We start from the raw sequence: 18534 nt of genomic DNA, 5'->3' as shown, positions 1-18534 counted from the left end.
TGGTCCTATTTCTCAATACTATCTCGAGCACTGGTGGTTGATGGGTTTTGATCAAAGCTGTGGTGTCTTCTTGAGTTTAATTACCGTCCATGTGAATGTGGCATATGAACCCTTATGTGTGTAAGAGAGATCTTTTGTTGTAAGTGAAGATATCAAATGCTCCCCTGTCTCTGTGTATGTTTAAATATGTAGCCAAGCAAACGCGTACGACATGCTTGGGGTGTTAATGTACTGATGTAATATGAACTATGGTAATATATATATATATATATATATAGATTAATAGAAAGAATAAGTTGGGCAGAATTATATTTATTTATGTTTTATGCTTCTTCTTTTTTAATTCCCAATCTAAGTATAAAGCTTGACAAGACTTGTGTTAAACAACAAATAGTTATGGGTGCTATAGATTAATATCTCATTCGTACTGCTAGTGGAGGCGAGTTATGGATTATTGTGGTTGTGATTGGCAGAATCAGCTTGTCATTTGTGCATGGTTCAAAAATAAACATGTGGGTAATTAATTGGATATCAAACTGTAAAATGGCTTCAATAACCCCCTTTTTTTTTTCAGTTAAACGGAAAAATGAGGATTACTCCTCTTATTTAGAGAAATTAATTAAAATTTTTTCTGTTTTGTTAAAAAATCTCTTTTATAATTATAATGTTTTTTTTTAATAACTAGCTCTCATATTTTGTAGATAAGTCTAAATTTTTGTTATTTTTATAGTTATAAAGGTGTTATTTTTATATAGTATTTTACGATGTCATCTTGATGCTAGTCATTAGGCTTAAATATTTTGAGAATATCTTTAACTAAATTTAAGTAGTAGAAATATAGAAATGTTTGAGAATAATTTTTAACTAAATTTACAAATCGGAGAAATGTATAAATATGTCAATAAACCAGTTTAATCTATTAAAATGTGCGTGTATGAAATCCCTATATAAATGAGTAACATAATAAATTAAAGAGGGAAAAAATCCCATATAAAATGGATGAAGTAATTATTGTTAAAATAATAAATTACATATATTTACTACTATTCGATATTGAGAGATGATTAATTAAAAATTTTAGTTAGTATAAGAACATAAGCAAACAGCGGTGAACAATAAAATTCTAAAAAAATAAAAGATTGAGTGTTGAATTAAAAAAAAAAGTAGAATATAATAGATCCAATTTCTTATATTCGTTTAATCTTCTGCTTTTTGCATATCCTAAGATTTCTCTAAATTAATTTAATTATTGAGAATTATTCTGTTTAAAAAATATCTTAAATATTTAAAAAAAAAATTACTAATATAAGCTACTGGTAAAATAATAAATACATTCAGTAACTGTAAAAGAATTTGAATCTATTTTAAAACATAAAGAAAATTTTTCTCAGATTATGTTTGGTTTCAGAAAAATTAGAAAATGAGAAGAGAGGAAAATGGAGAAAAGGAGAGGAGAGTGAAATATTATTCTAATATTTGGGTTGTTATAAAATTACATAAAGAAAGGGAATTTTTAATTTTTAATCTAGATAATTTTAGTCTTAAGTGTTAACTTACAATATTTATTATAAATATAATTTAAAAAATTAAATAGTAAATTTGTTTAATATACTTACATGAATAACTGAAAGAATATTTTGAATAATATACTTTTATTTAAAATTAAAATTTATTTAAAAAATATATTAACATAATTTAATTTTATAAATAATTTAAGTAAATTGTAATTAATTTAATTTTTTTTAAAATTATAATATAATTTCTTAATTAGTATATTATAATTTTAAAGTTGCAGTTAGAAACAAAGAGCCAACGGCCGCCATGGCAAAGTCGTTGTTGGTTGCCATTGCGCCATTTCATAAAAGCTCGTGCATGATATGAAAATGATCAAAGATTGACGATCTCTTTAATGAATTAACTCATTTAGTCAAAAAAAATTATTTTTTTGTCTCTATAAGTTAAAAAGTTCTTAAACTTTTTGATTGAGATTTGAACAAACGTCATCTATTATTCTTTGATCTCAACAACGACGTAGTAATGTTGCTTTGGCCGGCGAGTCGAATGGTAGTGGCAGTGAGATAGCACGCGCCATTGACAATAGCGGCGACAACGGTCGTCCGATGGTCCAGTGACTATTAAGTTAATATTCTTATATTTCTAGATTAGTTAATTAACTAAATTTATTTTATTAAGCTCTTTAAATCATTACTTAAATTTAATTAATATAAAATTATCTATAACGTTAAATGGATAAAATAAAATTATAAATGATAATTATTTAATTAGATTAAACATGTTAAAAAATTGAATGGGTATTTTTAGAAGTTTTAGTTTCCAACAATAATGAAATTTGAATTATTCACTCCTCGGTGTGGAATTCAAATTCTACGTTATAATGAATATTAAATTATAATAGAAATTAAAATCTTATATATTATGTCAAACCAAACAAAGGAAATAAAAATGAAATTCAAATTACAACACAACCTTAGTTTCTTTAAACAACAAAAGGTAATTCTCATTTTCCTTTTCAATAACATAATATTCACTTTATTACGTATGTGTATGAATTACTCTATTCTAAAAACCTATTACGAGTAAACATCACTTTGATTGATATTCACTAAATTGGGTACTCGGTAACGAAAATGGTAGCAACTCTTTGCTTTCCCTTGTATATAAGCTCATTATTTACTCAAAACAAACGTTGAATAGTCGATGTCAAATTTACTCGTGTTATTCGCTCGGAACAAATAATATTCACATTCCATTTCTATTGTTCACAGAAACAGTAGAAGAAGCTGCTATTAGCATATTTTTATTTATGATCTCTTTTTAAAAAATAATTTTTTTTTAATTTTATGTTAATTAACTTAACTAATAACTATAACTTAACATCACATAATATATAAATAGTTCACGTTTTGAATAATCAGCAGCAGAGATCAGAAACGAGCGTTTCTACTGACGTCCCCGCTGCATGCGGCCAACACGACGCGTGGACATCCATCTTCCCGCCACGCACTCCTACGTGTCCGCATGCAAACTCATTAAATCAGCACTTTTGAATTTCATACAACGCAATACGTATATAGATGTTCGCTTGCTTCGTATTTTCCTCAACGGCATTAACACCACCGAGTGTTTCTTGGTATCAGAACAAACCCCACCTCAGAGCTTGTCAAACAAGTCATTTTCCAGTGAGTCCGAGACCCAGTAGAAGAGCGTTGAGTGTGACGAACATGGCTTCTAATAACCAGCCTCCTCAGAAGCAGGACACTCAGCCTGGCAAAGAGCATGTTATGAATCCCATTCCTCAATTCACCAGCCCTGATTACACCCCTTCTAATAAACTTCGTGTATGGCAGCTCTGGTTAATCCACATTTTTTTAATTAGTATCATTCACGATATATAGTAAACTAATTTGAGAGTGAAATTTTTCAGGGGATGGTAGCCCTGGTGACCGGAGGCGACTCCGGGATCGGGAGAGCAGTGTGCCACTGCTTTGCACAAGAAGGGGCGACCGTGGCTTTCACCTACGTGAAACCTCAAGAGGACAAAGATGCAAAGGAGACACTTGAGATGTTGAGGAAGGCTAAGACCCCGGATGCCAAAGACCCCATGGCAATATCAGCAGATTTAGGATTTGATGAGAATTGCAAGAGGGTTGTCGACGAAGTTGTGAATGCTTATGGCAAGATTGATATTCTTGTCAACAATGCAGCAGAGCAGTATGAATGTGGGTCGGTTGAGGATATTGATGAATCAAGACTTGAGAGAGTGTTTAGGACTAATATCTTCTCTTACTTCTTCATGGCTAGGTGAACCAAAAGAAAAAAAAAAAAAAAGAATTGAAAATTTTGTGTCATCAAAATTGATTTAAGATATTGTTTCTTGTTTGTAATGATTATTATGATTGTAATGGTTTGATTAGGCATGCGCTGAAGCATATGAAGGCAGGGAGTTCAATAATCAACACAACATCAGTGAATGCATACAAGGGGAACGCGAAGCTGCTTGATTACACATCAACAAAAGGAGCCATTGTGGCATTCACGAGAGGGCTTGCTCTGCAACAAGTTGAAAGAGGGATACGAGTCAATGGCGTGGCGCCTGGACCCATTTGGACTCCATTGATCCCTGCATCGTTCACTGAAGAAGAGACTGCCCAGTTTGGAAACCAAGTGCCTATGAAGAGAGCCGGCCAGCCTATTGAGGTTGCTCCTTGCTTTGTGTTCCTCGCTTGTAACCATTGCTCTTCTTACATAACCGGCCAAGTCCTCCACCCTAATGGTAATTTAATTAATCGCAATTTTATCCTGTTCAACAAATATTGTACTTTTGGAGGATTGATTCTGATGATTTTTTTAACGCTTGCAGGTGGCACTATTGTGAATGGTTAATGGGTTTTTTTGAAGGCAGCCGGTGTTTTCTTTTTTTTTTTCAACCCCCTCTTCCCTTTCGTATTTATTGGGGCATCTGTTTAGCCTTTTTGTATGTATAAGTAGCCGCTAAGCTAACTGAATGCTTGGTGTTAAAAATGTTATGCCATGTCATGTACTTGCAAGAAATAACATCACGGTTTATGTGAGCTGAAAAGAGTTGGGCATTGCCTCGTATTGTTCCGTAGGAATAGCGAATACACCAATAAAAACCAGTTAAGGAGCAATTCTTGGTAGTAATGATCACGATAGTAATTTGAAAGTCCAAGCACTCGACAGGTTTAACGAAATTTACAGGAACCTGATTAAGTACACTCTGCTCAAAGGGAGCCGAAGTATTCCAAGAGTTGTGACATCGTTTTCTCAATCTTCGGTCACAATCCATATAGGTGGAAGAAATCTGTTCTACCTATGAAGGAAATTGGTACTGAACATAAGACTTCTGAAATTCTTCGTCCGTAGTTAATATCCGATGTCTGTATATCAGAAGTCACTTACTATGCAAAAACTACCATTTCTGAATATAATGTAAATGAGTACACACGAATCAATAGACACAGCTCTTACGTTACGTGCTTGCCAGAGTAATTACTCGTGTGAGTTATAGCCAAGAGAAAATGATAAATAGAAAGCGTATCTTATAACACATAAGGAAACAATGGATCAGATAAAGCTTCGTTATTGAACCATGCCCGCAAAGCAGAAACTAAATACTACCCAGGAAATGGAATGCGATGAAACCCACGTTGGAAAAAAATAAGAAAGTAAGAAAATTAATATACAACAAGGATAGATAGAGAAATCAATAACATGAGATCGTACTTATGTTATTTGTCTGACAATGATGATTAGATGTCTCTACAATCCGTCGTTCTTGGAAAATCATGATAATCCTCCAAAGCAAACCTCAACACCTTCCCACCAATTCCTGCAATCAAACACTGGAATCCACACGTCTCCAACTCTGTAGTTACTTTTTCAACTACTGTTGCGGACAGCACTGATCAGCATGGTCAAGGTAACAAAATGAACACAGCAGTGGGGAGCAGAGGTAATGTAAACAAAGTGAATTCCAGTGCTAATTCTTGGCTTATGTCTTCTTGCTGGTAATTCAAATGCAAACTGAAAATGTATTAACCTATAATACATAATTCTTTTTTTTTTTTTAATATTCTGAGTTCTAATAGTTTTGTAGAATTGAAGCACAGGTAACCTGTTTCTGGAATCTTCAACAAGGTAAATGTGTTTTCCAGGCTACACATTGGAGCCCCCACTTTGGCCAAGTCCACACACCATTAGCCTTGGGCAGCACAACAAACAAAAGAGAAAAAGCTAGATCTTGCTAAATTGTCTCCTCTGTTCTCTCCATTCCCTTGACAATAACACTACAACAATCAAACATCATGCAGATGTGACCTGCATTTGTAGCAAGTTATATGATGAGACATTATTTTCCTTTCTAGTGTTGGACAACTTATCTAAATGCAGATGAAGAAAGCTTGTCGCAAGCACATCAACATTTTCTTAAAATGCATCCAAGCTGTAATATAATGGCAGGCATGGTAAAAGCAAGCAACAAGAGATCATAGAAAAAGAGAGAATAAATGCAAGACCATTGCAAGTAAATAGAACAGAAGGATACATGTTGGCAATAACGTGAGTGCACATCCACCGCCCCCAGCTCCTGTCAACTTGGAAGCTAGTTTGAACTTCAATGTTGTGCGAAGAACAGTTTCTATAGAGGAGTGGCTGACCCCCATACATTGAAGCAGACCTTGATTCATTTCCATCAACTCTTCTAATCTCTCTTCTTTTTCAGTAATGGAGAGGTCATCTGGAGTAGGTGACTCAATAATGGTAGATAATTCCTTGCTTATAGAATCAACAGCATTAAACACAGAACTCATGGCATCAGGATGCCTCATGCTCCTCTCTGAAACTCCAGCAACCAAAGCCCTTGTGTTTCTCCCGACTTTCGTATTAGTAATGAGCATTTTCAGTGGCATATTTGACTTGATACACGTCATATTACCTGACCTGAACTTGATAATGTTACCTGTCGTGTAAATCAAGTATTACAAACATGTCCAAACACCAATCTCTTGTACTAGCAAGATACGAAAGTCTATACATCATTGAATTCAAAATACATCTTCATGTAATGTTAAATGCTGATATTTTCTAATCTTATTCTGTTAAATGCATGAACCTGCATGTACTTTGTGGTAAAAATTGATGAAATTATTCTACTTTTGAAGAAATCCACTTTTCACAAGAATTGTATCTGTATATCTAAATTGTTTTCAAATCCATTCAGATAACCACCAACAAATTCCAAATAAATTAGACTTGCAGACTTAGTCATTCACTAAAAACAGGAAATCCATGCATACGTACTCTTGTTTTTTTCCAACTACTATTCCACAGGTAGCCACTTAAATTTATTTCTAAGGCTTGCCCATTGACATGGCATCATAAATATCAAGAAGAAATAATAGAATAAATAATGGGTACCAGAATAACTTATCAAGTCTCACATAAGGCTTGCAGAGTAGGAGCCTTTACCATTACCTTCGGAATTCTTTCATACTATTCTACAAAATCTAATAAATTATCAATTATTAGTTGGTTCCAAGACCTAAACGTCAAAATTTAAACAACGAATATGCAAAAGCTGAGTGCCAAAACCTAGAGGTCAACATAACCACAAACTTATTCAGAGAAGAATCACAAAGATTACATACCATATGTGCTAACTGTGTTGTCAAGTCCAGATGGCTTTCCATGAATTATCTTCTCACCTTCGAAAGCCCATTTATTCAACAAATCAAGATCGCTCTCCCCATATGTTAACCATCCTTGGTGGTTCTTATCCAAATGTACAGAATTTAAGGAACCAAGCAGAGCAGCTGTGAGTGAGACACAAAATGCAGCAGATGAACCAAGGCCTGCACCTAGTGGAAGGTCAGAAGTAACAACGACTGTGGCAGGCTTAAACCTGAAAGAGAAGAGAAGTACTATTGGAGACCAAATTATGAAGAGAATATAATCGATAATAAAGAATGATTATGGAGGCATACCCAATGATAGAGGTGTATAACCAGAGAAAAGCTGTCGCTCCGGAAGAAAGTCCAATTTTTGCCTCTGGAATATTTTGCTCGTCAACGAGAACTGCAATAGATTTGATGACTTCCATTGAGCATGTGGTGGGTGTTGAGGGAAATGGACTACCCAAGTGAGATAGTGTTGCTTTTATTCTTGTAACTGACCAGGAAAAATTTAGCTCCATATCCTTGAGGACGAGTTTCAATGTATCGTCATCATCTACGTACAGTTAAAAGGTAAGAAAAAAAAAAAAACCATTATAACCAGCTAAGAGAAGAAATGGATCTAACACAAATGTCATGGAATCAGTTGATATTTCTGCATTTGAGATAGAACTGATCATCTAATTCAAATTTTGGTATCCATGAACCTAATCAGGCTATTAGTAAAGGCATTTTGTCTTTTTACAAACTGCAAATCCATAAATCAAGCCGAAGGACAGAATAATTCTAATTAGTATCTCATCTTCTAAAGCATAGACTTGCAGTTAAATCAGTAGATTTGAAAGTACGAAGATGATTCTTTCAAGATTTTTCCCAAAATTGAAATCGAACTCTAAATTCGAAAGCGCATGCATAATACTCCAGGGAAAATTTTCAATGTAGATTAACACCATTCAAATCCATTTCATGTATACCAGATCTCCAAGTTATTGAAGATGAAACTTACTTTTGGGCAAATTTCACTTGTTCTAACTGATTTCATTTCCAGTTTAGATCTCAAAAGGAATTTACATCAATACCACAAAGGGAAAAAAGAACCACAAGAACAAGCTACAAATTGACTCCAAATATAGAAATCGGAAGAAAGTAATATAGAAAAAAGCTAACAGAGAAATCTTCGCCGATACAATGATGCAATCAATGATAAAAAAGGAAAACAAGCTCAGTGTCTCAATATTCCCCTCTAACCACTCATCAAAAGTCCAAAACTTTTGTATCCTTCGTCATATGACCAGTTCAGGAAAAACCATCAAAATCCAAAGTAAATATCTCTCTCTATGAAAATTTTGTTTCCAATAATGAAAATGTAGAAAAACTGCATGAACCAGTACAAAGAAAAAATTAGCATAATATCTCCCAAAGTTTCTTTGGATCAACATATAAAGCAGTTCCAAAACAATCCAATCTCATAAAGTTCATTCTTCCCACTGATTCCAGCTCCAATGTAAGCCAACACAAAATTACAAAAACAAAACAGTTAAAGCAATAAATCACAAAACATACCACATAGTCACAAAATAACAAAAGGGTATCTCCCAATCTGCACTTCAATGAATCCCAAATCAACCCAATGCTCATAAACCTCACATCTAAGCATTCAGCTAAGAAAAATCATTAAAAAAAAAAAAATCACCCAGATACATAACTAAATAAATAAATAATGTGCTTATACTCATGTACCAGAATCAGCGGGAAAACGTAGAGAGACATAAGTGTAAAGATCAATGCAGGCTGCCACCGCCGTTGATCCATGAACCACGGCGTGTTCTCCGGCGAGTATAATCTTCCCGGGAGCTCTGGCTTTAACCTCCATTTGTTTCTAAAAAAAATAGAGTTTAATTTTGCAAAAAAAAAAAAGAAATTGTAAAGAAAATCGCGGTTTGTCACTCACTGTTTCTGAAGCCTGAACTACTTAACGATCAGTATCAGTCCGCGCAACGGAAAGTTGGCGGAGATAAACAAACAACAAAGATTTTTTATTTTGTTTGTTGTTGGTGGCGCGTGGCGAGTGGGTGTTAATGTACTGCTTGTAAAGTTTAGACTACAATTTTTAAGTACGAAAAATATTGTTGGCCAAAGATGAATTTTCCGTCATCAACATGAGCGAATTTCGAATTTAAACCTCTGGCTTTTAATATTTATATATATTTCATATTTTTTTAAATTAAAAATAAATTTATCTACTACCTATAATAGTTTTTTTTTCTTTCTATAGGTTGTAAAGGGGATATTAAAACTTAAATTAACTTTAATTTCTATTTCATCAGCATTCAAACTCAAATGACCAACCAAAGAATATTGCTTGTAAATTATTAAATACAAAGATCAATTATATAATAAAAATTATGTTATAATAAACTTAATTGCTAGACAAAATCTCAATAAAGTATGTCGATTCAAAATTTCTAAATTGGTTTGTTATTAAAAAATAAAATTTTATATAAAAATATTGACTTGCTTTAATATTTAAGTAGTATTTTTACGGTAATAAGTGAGTTAAATAATAATTTTATACATTCTAAATTTTTTTTAAAAAATTATCTTAAATAATATAATATTTATCAATTAATTAATAAAATAATATATTTAATTTAATTAGATCTCGTAGAAAATTATTACCTATTTAATGAATGGCGCATCATTAAATAAATAAAAAAATTTAAGATGTCTTCAATTGTGTGATAGGGCTTGGGAACTTATGTTGCATTTGATTAGAGCGTGTTCAACAAGCTTTCAAGAAGCGCGTGCAGTCTGAAAGTCGCTTTATGAATACTTTCCTTTTACCATAATGTTTTTATTTGTTATTTAATGTCTTAACGCTCAACCACCCCCCTACATTTGTTCTCCCTCTTGGCCTTCAACTATTAAAGTGATTAATTTATATATATATATTTTTTTATTACACGAGATTAATGCTTAAATTACAACACATATTACATAAGAATATAACTGATATTTACAAATCAGATTATAACTGAGATCAACATATATCAATGCTAATGGAGCGCTGTCCAAATTTAAACCCTCTCAAATATTCGAGGGATGTCTACTCCTTGCACTGGGGCAAGGGAGCAAACTGCCTTCACTCAAATTTAATTGAGGAAGAAAATACCCCCACATACTTTGTGGGGGTTCGAACTGCTGCTCTCCAATTTAAGTGGCTGTGATTAATTTATATATGATCATCATATTTTAAATAATTTTCTCGTCTCATTCATGAAGTCAATCAACTAACACCCACTAATAATTAATAACAATAATATATGGAGTTCATTACAAAGAGTATAGTTCATTCTGAAGAATCAACTATTACCAATAATCCCATAATCTTTTCTAGTATATATCATATATTAGAATTGGAAACTAGTTTTTCAATTCTACATCATCAACAGGAGCACATACTGCTCATATGTTGCATTTTTCAACTATTTTTCTCATAGAAGAAGTAAATATATTTAATCATACACACCCCCCCCATATTTCATCATCAGAATTTCCAACAATGGCACCTGAAGAAGAAGAAGCAAGTGTTAGGGGGCATGAAGTGCATACACAATAGGCTTTTATGCTCAGTTTTTCTCTCTAATATTTTATTTTATTTACTTATTTTTTTGGTTAGGTTGGAGAATGACATAGAACTTACAGAGAGATTGTTGGAAATCCCAGTTTAGTAACTCCTTAACTCATTCTTTGAAGCTCTTCTTTAAGGGTGTTGTGAAGAGTCTCGACAAGGTTGAGCAAGAACCCATCTGAACCATGCTTAGCCAACAAGGAAATTGCCACAGGTAGATTATCATGCAGTCCTAGTGGTATGCTTACCTGTATATATATGTAGAAATTAGAACATGATTCGCAAGGGAAAAAAAATATTAGAAGAATTTTATTATAGAAACCAAAGAAGAAAGAGACCTGGCAGAATCCTGATACTCCAGCAATGGACAGCAAGCTAAAAGCCCGGGCACGAAAAACTTCCAATGCCGATGGATCCATCTGTAGCTTTGGTGGAGGACCAGGAACTGTAGGGATAACAAGGATACCGTGGTCCTGGAAGAATATAATTTGTAAATGAGCGATGCCTTTCTTTTGTAAATAGGATTACAACATTTCTTTTAGCTAGTAATAGCACATCCAATGAAGTTATTAAGAGATTTCTTGCAAAGGAAGTTATAAGCTTTGAAGAACAGATTTTTTGCTTCGAAAAATTGAGACAGGAAGAGAAAGAGAGGGTACCCCAAGAAGTGCACTGAGAGCAGCACGTAGTTCAGTCTTTACAGATTGACATACATCAATCTTTTGCGCAGAAGTTCTAACAGCTTCCCACACTCTTTCTGATATTCCTGGGCCTAAATCAGGTTTGACTGTAGTCACCCAATCGCCATGGTTATTCTTGAATTCATACCTATGCTCCAAATTATAACAAAATTCAACATTCAATGAACAATAAAACAAGATTTTGAGTTAGCAGAATATGTTAAGAAGTTTAAGTTCTGTTCACACAAGCACCTTTGTAGCAACCTCATGGCACTTGAAAGGGCTGCCAAGGATGGTATGCTATACTCCTGCTCTTTGTTTCCTTCGCTTAAGAAATGCTGCAAACTGGGAACTTTGTCCTTCACATAGTCTCCAAGAATCACATTCTCTATAATGTGACCTGCACACAACAAATCAAATATTACTACCATTCTGTGTCTGACGTGGTGAATGAATTCCAAATTTTCTACAGGACTTGACTGGTATTAGCTGGAAAATCTACCCACCACCAAATAATTTCTCCACTGATTTAACTAGACCTTGAGTTACTCGATCACTTGGAATGCTTGAAAGTTGCAAGCAATCTTCGGCAAAGATCACCTGACTTGGTCTGACCAGATTTACATCATCAGCGAGCTGGAGTAGAACACGTCCAACCCGATTCAAAATTTTAGGATCCCAAGCAAACCATCCTAGATGAGAATTCAGTGTAAAACAAGGAAACCATACTGAAGACATGCTGCAAATTATGAAGTTTCATATATAAAATAACCAGGGAATAATATGTGTGACTGAAGTGCGCATCAATAAAATAGCATCAGTTCCTTACCTACAGTGTCGAAACTCTGTGCCATAGGAATAACTCCAGCAGTAGAAACAGCACTGTGTGAAGGCCGAAACCCGAAAATCCCACAATACGAGGCAGGGACCCTTACACTTCCACCAGTATCAGTTCCTGAGATGGACAGAACATTTTCCTTGTAGTCTAGCTACCGAAGCAAAAATCACAACACATAGGAATTGTTAAAGAAAGAGATACTGACCCAAGGAAAAGTCCACAAGCTTAGCACCAACTGCGACAGCAGATCCACTAGAAGATCCTCCAGGTACCCGGTCTGGTGCACATGGATTTGTGGGTGTTCCATAATGCTTATTTTCTCCATTTATACTGAAATAATATGATCATCCAGAGTTTATGTAACGTAACAAATGAATTATGCATAAAAGAGCCGCAGAATTGACATCATCTATGTAACCAAGAATATAGAATAAACTAATCCAGTATTTTTTTCATCAAGCATAATGTCTTCACCAGAGTCAACTCAGAAGAGCAAGCGAACAATATTTCACTAAAATCACTAGAAAACATAGTTAAATTGAATTCCTATACAGCTGAAACAATGAATTGGTTTGAACTCTAACCTGTATGCCATTTCATCCATGATAGTTTTACCAATAGATGTGGCACCTCCACTTAACACAGCCAAAACAGCAGGCGCAGTTGATGTGGCAGCAGAATGAGTCCTTGCCCAATCAGGATTTCCAAATCCAGTAACATGTCCATCCACATCAAATCTGCTTCCAAAAATTCAAGATAAAATATCAACAGCCAACTGCACAGAGTATATGAGCTTGCAAAAACACACACATTGAGCATTAAGATAATATAAATACACTGCAATTGATGCAATAGTTAGCATAGACACTTCTCCAAGAGTTGAAATTGGTAAGTACATTACCAAAGACACAATCCTACAAGAAATTAAAAGGAATTTAAGAGCTTGTAAACAATTTTAGCATACCCAAAAGGTGAAACGATTACAATATTGTATGAAATTAAATGCACATGAGAACAAGAATGGTTCTACAAAATATTATGTACCCATCATGAAAAAGAGTGATTTAATGAGAAAGAATCAAAATAAATTCATTTATGTTATGTGTTCAAGTTATCTGAAGACTTACATGTCTTTAATTGCAAAAGTGAGGCCACTTAAAGGAAGTTGATGAGCCGAAGAGCTTGGTTGAAGAACAAATTTCTCCATGAAAGCTCCATAATCCGAGTCTCTTGAAGCCATTTTAGCTACTGTCAAAAGTGTCTACCAGGCTCTCAACGTTCATGGTTGGCAAATGGCTAAGGCAGAGACTTCTCCTAGTTACAAGGTAAAACAGCGTCGTTTCGTATCCGCGAGCAGTAAGAAACAGTTATTCTATTTGTCTTTTTGGCGGTATCTGAAGGGTCAAAGGTGGTATTTCAGCTGAGACTTTTTGCTTATTACAAATGTACCCTTTGACGCCTTTGCCATGTTTAGCTGTAAAAAGTATCTCTTTCAATTAAATAATTTGTGAAATTCATTTTAGCCAATATATACATGATTCCAACAAACACCAGCAAAAGAACAGCTTCGTAAATTGCAGCTTCATAATGTGTCTGCATTTGTTTCTATCTTGATTTTCTCTTTTTTTTTTTCCTTTTTCTCATTTCACATCACATCCTCTTGATTTCCCTTTCTTGTCGAATTATTACTATTATTAAAATTCCCTAAAATCAATATGTCTACCATCTATAATAGTTAATTTTTTTTCTTTCTCTAGGTTGTGAAGGGGTTATTAAAACTTTAATTAACTTTAATTGCTATTTCATCAACGTCCAAACTCAAATGACCAACTAAAAAATATTGCTTGAAAATCATTCCATACAAAAATTAATTACATTATAAAAGTTATGTTATAACAAATTTGATTGCTAGACAGAATCTCAATAAAGCACGTTGATTCAAAAATTCTAAATTGGTATGTTATATATAGTATTACTATTTTTTTAATTACTTAAAATATTAAATATTTTAAAAATAAAATTTTATATATAAACATTGACTTGCTTTAATGCTTAAGTGATACTTCCACTACAACGAGTGATTTAAATAATAGTATTACAAAATTTTTTTAATTTAAAAAAATTATCTCAAATAATGTAGTACTCATTAATTAATTAGTAAGATACCACATTTAATTCAGTTAGATCTCGTAGAGAATTATTAACTATTTAATTAATAACACATTATTATTCATTTGAGATAAAAAAAATTTGAGATGTTCATTGTTACTAATTATTACTACTTACTCAAAAAGTAAAGTCATTTTACACTTTAGTCCCTTCAAATTTCAAAACGGTTTCTTATACAGAATTCTCTTATTCGAAGGGCTTCTTCACACTACGGGTGTGTTTCAATCACTCAACAGGAGTGCTTTTCATTCTTCTTTTTCTCCATCCACACTTTTCAACCTCGTCTCTCCAACTTAGTGCTCTCTAATTACTCACTTCATTCACATGGATTCTAACGAATTAACTCGGTTCTGTGAAGCACTAACTCTCTGATGAGGACGGTGAGGTGATTACTATTGAGGGCGTGCAAACGATGCGGGAGTACAGAAACTAGAACAATGCTTGGTAGGGAAAGTTTTAACCAACGAGTCCATTTGCTGCGAAGGTTTCAAATCAGCCATTCAGCAATTTTGGCGTACCATTCACGAGGTGAAAACGAAAAGGCTTACAATACTTTTATTTTTCAGTTTCAATCAGCAGCAAAAAGGAAACGAGTCTTAACTGGTGGGCCGTGGCTTTTTGACAGAGCTCTCTTAATCTTAACAGAACCTCAAGGGACGGGAGAGCTCTCAAAGTTGAATTTTAGCAGAGCCCCTTTTTGGGTGCAAATTCACAACATTCCAATAGTTTGTATGACTGTAGAGACTGGAGAAATTTTGGGTAAAAGGATTGGGAAAGTTTTAGAAGTGGACTCAGGGTCGACTGGGACATGCCTTAGTAATTGTACACAAGTTAGAATATTGATGGATGTAAGTGTAACGAAACCGCTGAAACGAGGAATTAGAGCTAAATTGGGAGGATGTAATGAAGTTATGCAGTTTGCAATATTCTATGAACGCTTGCTTGATTTTTGCTTCAAGTGTGGCTACATATATAGGACATCTCTATCGAGAATGTCATATCCCTCCTACTAGTGGATCACCAGCTGATCAAGATCTCAAGTATAACCATTTGCTTAAGTTACGTAATTCATCAGTGAAGCCAAGAGATGCCCGGAGCAAAGAGAAGCGATCTGCTACAGTGTAGAACACGAGCACAACGGCGACCGCCTCACCGAATAATGTAGAAGGGATGACGTCAGCAATAACTAGTCGTGAAGATAAAAAAAAAACATATGTACTGCTAGCAGGATGCTCTAGAGATATGGACACGCGGCAGAAAAATCAAGCCGCGGATCCAGCTGCATTAATTTCAACATCATCACTCTCTGAACATTATCGGGATGCATCTCACGAATTCTTAGCCGCACACCCAACAATGGAGCCCTCACCAAACAAGCCTAACACTAGAGAGAAGCAAAATGAAAATACCTCACAGGCTTCTCAATCCAGCCGATCACACCTTACCAAAGAGCCTAGTACCAAGCCATCTAAAGAGACAAGCCCAGCAAGAAAGTGGAAGTGTATGGCCCAAAATTCTGGGTTCAAAGTAACCTCCTCATTCGGTCCAAATCCCAAATTTAAACGGCAAAGGGTCAGTGACAAATCAGTGGATTTGGAACTCGAGCTTAAGCGATTAATCGCAGATCACGTTTCTACCGGCATTGAGCAGGAGCCTAGTAATACTTTTATTGTCCATTCCTCACACTCATTATTTAAGCCCTCTTCAATTAAGCAGGAAACGGCAGGTGCTGGCCTCTAGCCCTCCAGCCCCGCCGAGAACAATGAATATCATATGTTGGAACGTTCGGGGACTAGGGAACCCTCGAACGGTCCGAGCACTCAAGGAAGTACTCCACATATATGAGCTTCATGTAGTATTTTTAAGCGAGACTAAGCTGATAGTGAAGCAATCGGACGTCCTAAAATATAAGTTTCACTTCTCTCACATTTTCTTAGTAAAATGGGTTCGGAGGTAATCTAACTGTTTTATAGAATGAAGATATTGATCTGAAGATCCTCTCATATTTCAAGCACCATATAGATACTGTTATTACTAATGGGGATGAATTATTACGGTTCACAGGCATATATGGCCATCCTGAGCATGTAGAAAAGCAACATACATGGACCTTGTTGCGTCGATTAGCCCAACTCTCCTCAGCTCCCTGGATATGTGGCGGGGTTTTTAATCAAATCTTGCATATGAACGAAAAATAGGGTGGTCCAATTCAGTACACTGACACAATGTTGGAGTTCAAAGAAACTCTTAGGGTGTGTGATCTCTCAGATTTGGGCTACATAGGATAATATAAGAGAAAACATGTTGGTACAACAACGACTTGATAGATTTGTGGGTTCATCTTCTTGGCAGGACACTTACAGAGCAGTATCAATGATAAACATTGACCATTGGGGCTCTGATCACTCTCCAATTCTAGTAGAGTTTTGGAAGCGCAACACCTCTCTTTCTACAAAAAGACGTCATTGTGGAAGAATGTTTATTTTCGAAGACTATTGGAACAATTATGATGAATGTCGCCATATAGTAGAGCGTGAATGGCTTTCTAGCCACAGTGAAGGCCATTGTAATTTAGTCTCTATGTTTCTACAGAATGCCAATGTTGTGTGAGCCAAACTACAAGAGTAGAGTCGAAAGAAATTCGAGGATAAAAAGTGTATATTGCAAGTTTTGACCACAAAGCTTACTTGCTTAAAATCTTATCCCTACTAGAATTATCATGGAATTCTAGCAGTGGAAACGCAACTTGATGATTTCCTAAGGGATGAGAAAATATATTGGAGGCAACGCTCTAAAGCCGTTTGGCTTAAGGAAGGGGATCGCAACACTAGATATTTTCATGCCAAAGCTTCTAGCAAGAAGCGAAAAAATACTATCGATAGCCTCTTGGACATTAATAATCAGTGGCGGGAAGACATATTAGACATAGAAAATGAGTTCTCCAATTATTTTACGACATTGTTTACATCATCTACTCCTTCCCAGTTGAACGTGGAATTGGCTCTTCAATCTCTTGAGCCTAAAGTTACTGCTGAGATGAATTCCGAGTTAGATAAGGAGTTTTCACCAGAGGAAATCAAATCAGCCCTATTTCAAATGCATCCGTCAAAGGCTCCAGGCCTTGATGGACTATCAGCAACATTCTTTCAGCGCCACTGGAATGTAATGTGCCATTTTGTAACTACAGCTTGCTTGGAGATTTTGAATGGAGATGAAGATTTATCTATAATAAACCATACATATGTGGTCTTGATTTCGAAAGTGAAAGAGCCAAAGAGAGTCCATGAATACATGCCAATAAGTTTGTGTAATATCATTTATAAAATCATATCTAAATGCATTGCAAATCGGCTAAAAGTTTTCTTAGAACACTTGATTTCCCCTTTCCAATCAGCCTTCATTCCACAACGACACATCACTGACAATGTTATAATTGGCTACGAGTGTCTCCACAAAATCAGATGCGAGAGACAAGGCAAAGAAGGATTGGTTGCTCTTAAATTATATATAAGTAAAGCATATGACAGAATAGAATGGTGTTTTTTGGAAGGCATCATGTTCAAGCTCGGGCTCTCAACAAGATAGGTTTGTCTCATGATGAAATGCATCACGTCCACTACATTCTCTTTCTTGATTAATAGTGAAGTTAGAGGCTTCGTCCAACCTCAGAGAGGACTAAGACAGGGATGTCCGCTTTCCCCTTACTTATTTTATCCTTTGTGCATAATCTTAATCTTCTTTATTAATTAAAGCTGAAAATACCAAGTTAATTCAGGGCATTAAGTTCGATCCTAAAGGCTCTACTATTTCCCACTTATTTTTTACAGATGATAGCTTGGTATTTTCCAAAGCTTCAGTTGCAGCATGTTATCATCTTAAAGAGTTGTTTGACACGTACAGTAAAGCCTCAGGACAGGTAATCAATTATGAAAAATCATCTGTATGTTTCTTTCCAAACACTCCAGAGAATATTAGGGAGGCAATTAACGGAATACTCAACCTCGA

At 34.9% G+C, this 18534-nt stretch overlaps 3 protein-coding genes across 4 annotated transcripts; 1 reads left to right on the top strand and 2 right to left on the bottom strand.

Annotated features, from left to right (window-relative positions):
• Positions 1-3136: 3136 nt before the first annotated feature.
• Positions 3137-4439, top strand: LOC18041903 (NADPH-dependent aldehyde reductase 1, chloroplastic). The gene is made up of 4 exons (XM_006433237.2): positions 3137-3359; positions 3446-3822; positions 3936-4294; positions 4382-4439. The coding sequence occupies exons 1-4, from the start codon at positions 3243-3245 to the stop codon at positions 4402-4404; spliced, it is 876 nt and encodes a 291-aa protein (XP_006433300.1). The 5' UTR covers positions 3137-3242; the 3' UTR covers positions 4405-4439.
• Positions 4440-5029: 590 nt separating this feature from the next.
• Positions 5030-9349, bottom strand: LOC18042386 (mevalonate kinase). Its single transcript, XM_006433236.2, has 6 exons — positions 9163-9349; positions 8952-9090; positions 7524-7767; positions 7188-7441; positions 6086-6499; positions 5030-5443 (listed from the first exon to the last, which is right to left on the bottom strand). The coding sequence occupies exons 2-6, from the start codon at positions 9082-9084 to the stop codon at positions 5292-5294; spliced, it is 1197 nt and encodes a 398-aa protein (XP_006433299.1). The 5' UTR covers positions 9085-9090; positions 9163-9349; the 3' UTR covers positions 5030-5291.
• Positions 9350-10512: 1163 nt separating this feature from the next.
• Positions 10513-13703, bottom strand: LOC18042132 (amidase 1). 2 transcript variants are annotated; one of them, XM_006433232.2, is made up of 10 exons: positions 13488-13703; positions 12945-13097; positions 12566-12690; positions 12352-12477; positions 12029-12214; positions 11775-11922; positions 11502-11670; positions 11181-11315; positions 10915-11090; positions 10513-10780 (listed from the first exon to the last, which is right to left on the bottom strand). In XM_006433232.2, exons 1-9 carry the CDS (start codon positions 13598-13600, stop codon positions 10950-10952), a joined length of 1296 nt encoding a protein of 431 aa, XP_006433295.1. In that variant the 5' UTR covers positions 13601-13703; the 3' UTR covers positions 10513-10780; positions 10915-10949. The 2 variants fall into 2 exon arrangements, with proteins under 2 accessions (XP_006433295.1, XP_024038737.1); XM_024182969.1 differs by lacking the exon at positions 12029-12214.
• Between the last annotated feature and the right edge of the window lie 4831 nt (positions 13704-18534).

The sequence above is a fragment of the Citrus clementina genome, unplaced genomic scaffold, assembly GCF_000493195.1.
Source record: "Citrus clementina cultivar Clemenules unplaced genomic scaffold, Citrus_clementina_v1.0 scaffold_5, whole genome shotgun sequence".
Lineage (NCBI taxonomy): Eukaryota > Viridiplantae > Streptophyta > Magnoliopsida > Sapindales > Rutaceae > Citrus > Citrus x clementina.
This window is presented reverse-complemented; position numbering and strand designations above follow the sequence as displayed.

Excerpts from the sequence above, each read along its gene's own strand:
- LOC18042132 (XM_006433232.2), bottom strand. The coding sequence starts at position 13,600 with ATGGCTTCAAGAGACTCGGATTATGGAGCTTTCATGGAGAAATTTGTT. Across the intron at positions 11,923-12,028 it reads AGTGGAGAAATTATTTGGTG|GTCACATTATAGAGAATGTG; the intron begins GTGGGTAGATTT and ends TGTTGTGTGCAG. Across the intron at positions 11,671-11,774 it reads GCCATGAGGTTGCTACAAAG|GTATGAATTCAAGAATAACC; the intron begins GTGCTTGTGTGA and ends TTTGGAGCATAG.
- LOC18042386 (XM_006433236.2), bottom strand. The coding sequence starts at position 9,084 with ATGGAGGTTAAAGCCAGAGCTCCCGGGAAGATTATACTCGCCGGAGAA. Across the intron at positions 6,500-7,187 it reads CAACACAGTTAGCACATATG|GTAACATTATCAAGTTCAGG; the intron begins GTATGTAATCTT and ends TTTACACGACAG. Across the intron at positions 5,444-6,085 it reads ACTCACGTTATTGCCAACAT|TGCTGTCCGCAACAGTAGTT; the intron begins GTATCCTTCTGT and ends CATGCTGATCAG.
- LOC18041903 (XM_006433237.2), top strand. The coding sequence starts at position 3,243 with ATGGCTTCTAATAACCAGCCTCCTCAGAAGCAGGACACTCAGCCTGGC. Across the intron at positions 3,823-3,935 it reads TCTTACTTCTTCATGGCTAG|GCATGCGCTGAAGCATATGA; the intron begins GTGAACCAAAAG and ends TGGTTTGATTAG. Across the intron at positions 4,295-4,381 it reads CCAAGTCCTCCACCCTAATG|GTGGCACTATTGTGAATGGT; the intron begins GTAATTTAATTA and ends TAACGCTTGCAG.